This window comes from Carica papaya, chromosome 5 (genome assembly GCF_054855325.1).
Source record: "Carica papaya isolate Zhongbai chromosome 5, ASM5485532v1, whole genome shotgun sequence".
Taxonomy (NCBI): domain Eukaryota; kingdom Viridiplantae; phylum Streptophyta; class Magnoliopsida; order Brassicales; family Caricaceae; genus Carica; species Carica papaya.
In genome coordinates this window covers 34,603,272-34,607,652 of record NC_142313.1, presented here as the reverse complement: position 1 = coordinate 34,607,652, position 4,381 = coordinate 34,603,272, and the positions used below count along the sequence as shown (strand labels likewise).

Below are 4,381 nucleotides of genomic sequence, written 5' to 3'. Positions count from 1 at the left end.
TAAAACCTTCACAGTGATTTTTTTAAGAGACTTCATTATAATAATCATATTAAAATTAAAGATAATTCTTATTCTATGTCATTAATATTTTTTAACTTTTATTTCTTATAATAGTAATATCATGAAATTATTTTTATTTTAAATTTTAAATTCAATAGTAATTTTATTTTTAATTTTTAACTCAAAATAAATTTGTATTAATTATTTTTATAAAAACGTTTCTAAAAAATTACTCAAATATCATATTTTGAAGTACTGAAAATGAAAAAAAAAAGAAGTTAAAATTAAATTGGGGTATAGTTTATAATTAAAAGATAAATTAGTAATTACACTAAAATTTAAAATAATTAAAAATAGTTATAACGATTTAGAAAAAGGAAAATCAATAATAAGAATTTGCTCCAAGCAATTTACAATTCCTATACTCAGCGTCAGCGGTTAACGCCTGAGAGAACTCAAAACCCATTATCCCAAAAAGGCCGAAGCAGCCGCAGCAAAAGAAAAAACAGAAGCAACAATGAGCGCCTCTTATTTCTCACCTCTCCACTGTAAGAAATTTTTTTTCCATGTCTGTTTCTTGTAAAACTAATTCTCTCATCAGTATTGAAAATTATTAAACAAATATATTAATCTGGATTTGTTCACCGGAATAGTAAGTATTCACTGCTGTTTTCTCCGTTATTCACTTTTATTTGTTTCATTTCGGGCCTTGCATATATTTAGTCCGTGATTGATGTTTCTCAATTTCGTCTTCCATGGTTGAGATTGTTAGAATGCTTTTTTGATTTGGTTGCTTTCAGGTTCCTTCCTGGAAATGGCCACCGCAGAGCCACTGCCTATTTGTCCAATAACCACCAAGACTCCATGGGGTAGGCATGCCAGATCGGGACCTGACATTTCTTGCGCTTTTGGTCGGGATTTCTGGTTCGTCCGTACAGTACAACCTTGCGTGGGTAATGATTTCAGGTGAGTCCAAGTCACGTCGTGATTGAGTCAACAATTAATGCTGGAAAATTGAGGTTTCTGACTTGTGGATGTTATTGAGAAAGTTTTTGCTAATGGCCACTCTAACTTAGCAAATTGTTAATGGTCATAGACTGCGCTTTTAAGCTATGGATGCTCCTGTTATTCCAAAGCAAGCATGCACCTTGCAATCGTTTCAAATTGTTAAAAATGATATCTTCTTTGGGTGCAAAAGTAGTCTTCAACTTTTCAATGTGAAATTTATAGAGTGATTTACATTTGTATGTACAGGAGGATGGCGTGGTCAATTAGGAGCAGTGTAGATGGTAACAGATTTGATCCTTCTGCTACCAATGGCAACAGTGGTGGAACAAGATTAATTAGAGTAATACAGGCTTTTCAAACCAAATTTGGTGTAAGAATTCTTGAGATTAGGAAAGATCTTCCCATGAAACTACTCTTTTTCTTGGCGGGGTTCTATTGTGCAACGGCCTTTTCTACTGTCATCGGGCAAACTGGTGACTGGGACATTCTCTCTGCTGCTTTGGCTGTGGTTGTTGTGGAGGGGATTGGAGCTCTCATGTATAGTGCTTCCCTATCCTTTCTCAGTAGCATTAGGAGGTTGGTCACCATGTTTAATTATTGGAAGGCTGGACTGACCCTTGGTCTCTTCTTGGATTCATTCAAGTATGAAGTGGATAATATTGTTGGGTTATGCAATCCCTTCAATTTTGAAATAGATGTCTTCTCATTACTCTTGTAATGCTTAGCACGGGCTTGTTCTGTTGAGTACTGTATTTTGGCCCGATTATGGCATCCAAGCAAATGGCGGGAGCAAATGAAAGCATATCTGACAAGACTTGAGTCTTGTCGCTTTGAAAAGTTTTGGTCTTTGGAACGGTGGCATTGGAATCAGCAATCGACTCCAAATGTTAAGGGGTGTATAGTTCTTGAGTTAATGGGGAGAGGCTCCTCCTCGCTTCATAGTGGATACACTCCTTGCATAAAGGAAAAATGTTGCTGCTTACAATGGCTCTTAAAAGTTTTATAGAGCGCGTGGACCTATGCTACAGGGTAATGGAGATTCCTTGAACCAAGGAGAGACTATAGAAGGACCATGCTTTTGCTTGACTACATGATTGTCTTTCACACAAAATATTCTGCTTACTTTCAGGAAGGAGAAGCGGGGAACACAGTCATACAACATTTTCTATATTTTATTTACTTATGAAGTTATATACTTTTCATATATAAATTTATATTTACATTGTTAAAATTAAACCATAGTATTAACTATATTTATAACATTTTTTTATATTTAGAATTATTTTACATTATTAGTACTTAATTAAATTTTTTAATAATGATATGCATAGTATATATAATATACAATAAAAGAACAAGGTGAATCCTTTCTTTACATGACGACTGGCCTCTTCCACCATCAAGATAATTGGCTAAATCTCATGAAATTATTTCATAGTTCATTGATATCTTCCTTTTATAAAACAAATCGATTTTAATTCTTCAATAATCTACATCACTTCTGTTTTTATTGTAACAAATTTTTTTTTTTATATAAAAAAAGTTCATATTAATAATTATGATTTTATATATAAAAAAGTCTTCAATATTTTGTTCATTCGCAACAAAATATTTTCTTTGTGTAGTGGTACAAAAAATATGTTTTTTTTAAAAAAATATTATTTCATTTTTATTGATTGAATTATAAATATTTAACATATTCAGAATATGCAAATGCAATGAAAAGTTAATAATCTCCTTGTTAGTCTCATCCATCCATGTTCCAAATGCCGAACTTTCAATCTCTGCAATTAAGAGTTTGATTTAATTCTCACTTTATTCGTGTTACAGTTACATATGTATTAGAAGTAAAATAACTAAAATTAAACCAATTGCAAATTTAGTTCTGTAACACCCTAATTTTATTTTTATTATTATTACTGGAATTATTATAATTTTATTTTATTTAAGTAATAATATAATTGTTTTAATTTAGTTTAATTTAATTTAATGGGAATAAAAATAATAATAATAATAATAAAAATGGGTAAAATTATTTTTGGGGTTTAATTGAAAATAATTTTGGGAAAAATAGGTGAAAATTCGGATTATGGGGGTGTTTTTGAAAAGAAAATCGAAAACCGGAGGTTAAAATGCAATTTAAAAAAATTGTGCCACGTCAGCAGCTCCGGCCAACCAGGACACACCGCGTGGCAGAGACGCTGAGGCGGGAAGGCCACGCGGAACGGACCATGTGGGCGATCCGCGTGCGCGCGATCGGATGGCTGAGATCTGTTCCCGCGTGCACGGACGGCCCAGATCGCATCGCAATGGACGACCCAGATTTATTTTCAATTTAATCGCGATCGGATGGCTCAGATTAAATCGTGATGGATGACTTAGATTAAAAGGGGAAGGTTATAAATAATCTCATCCACACCCAACCCCAAACCCTAGTCGTCAGAGCCCTCGCCGGAGAAGACAGCCCAGCCATCGGAGGAACCCACTGTCGCCACCCGCCGCCGCGCTAGAGCACATTCCGGCCGCCAAACGAGGTAAAATTTCTCCCCTTGGCTCGGATTTCGATACTAAACCCTCCTGTGGCCAAATCGGAGTCAAACCACTGGTCAATTGGCCGGAAAATGCCGCCGAAGTCCAGTAGCGCCGCCGCGGATTTTCTCAATTTTTGCCTCCGACGAGGCCCTTCCTGATTCTCGTTCAATGTAATTTTTATACTACAGTGACCACTGTCCTTTCCTCTACAGGTTGACCAGAGCAAAACACCAAATTGCAACTCGCGTCGGAGGAGCCATCGTACTCAAGAGCACCGCCGCCGGTAAGTCTCGATTTTTTGAGTTTTTTCGGCCCACCGATGGCCTTACGTGTGTTTTCTCGCAGGAACTGGTATTAGTTTGGCTGAATTCAGCCGGAAACGGCCAAAAACAGCGAGCCCGAGGCGGATCGCCGCCGTGGGCGGCGGTGCCGTCACCGGAGCACGGCGGAGCCGCCGTGCCAGAATTTCGAAATTGGCCAATAAGGCCCTGGGTCTGATTTGGAGTTTTTGGGGACATGTGCAGGTACCGAAAGTGTATTTCAGTTCCCGAAAAAAAAATTCAGGGAATCTAGGGACTGCCCGTAGGCGTAGTGAAAAATCGGTCTTAGACTTCGGATCAAGTAAGGATCTCTCACCCTATATCCTATCACGACATTAAAGTCTAATAAGTGATAAAATTGTATTTTATGAATTCATGGATATGTATAATTAATTAAAGTTGCTAATGGAGCCTGAATCTGATATATTTTTCGGTCAGTTTCTGTTTGATTTATTTTATAGTTTAAATGCAGTGTAGTATCTAATTTATTTATTCTATGGCTTCGTATGCATGATTCACTG

At 36.4% G+C, this 4,381-nt stretch overlaps 1 protein-coding gene across 1 annotated transcript; it reads left to right on the top strand.

Moving 5' to 3' along the window:
- Nucleotides 1-395: 395 nt before the first annotated feature.
- LOC148265800 (YCF20-like protein (DUF565)) lies at nt 396-2,287 on the top strand. Its single transcript, XM_088220395.1, has 3 exons — nt 396-548; nt 801-966; nt 1,255-2,287. The coding sequence occupies exons 1-3, from the start codon at nt 518-520 to the stop codon at nt 1,724-1,726; spliced, it is 669 nt and encodes a 222-aa protein (XP_088076521.1). The 5' UTR covers nt 396-517; the 3' UTR covers nt 1,727-2,287.
- Nucleotides 2,288-4,381: the final 2,094 nt, after the last annotated feature.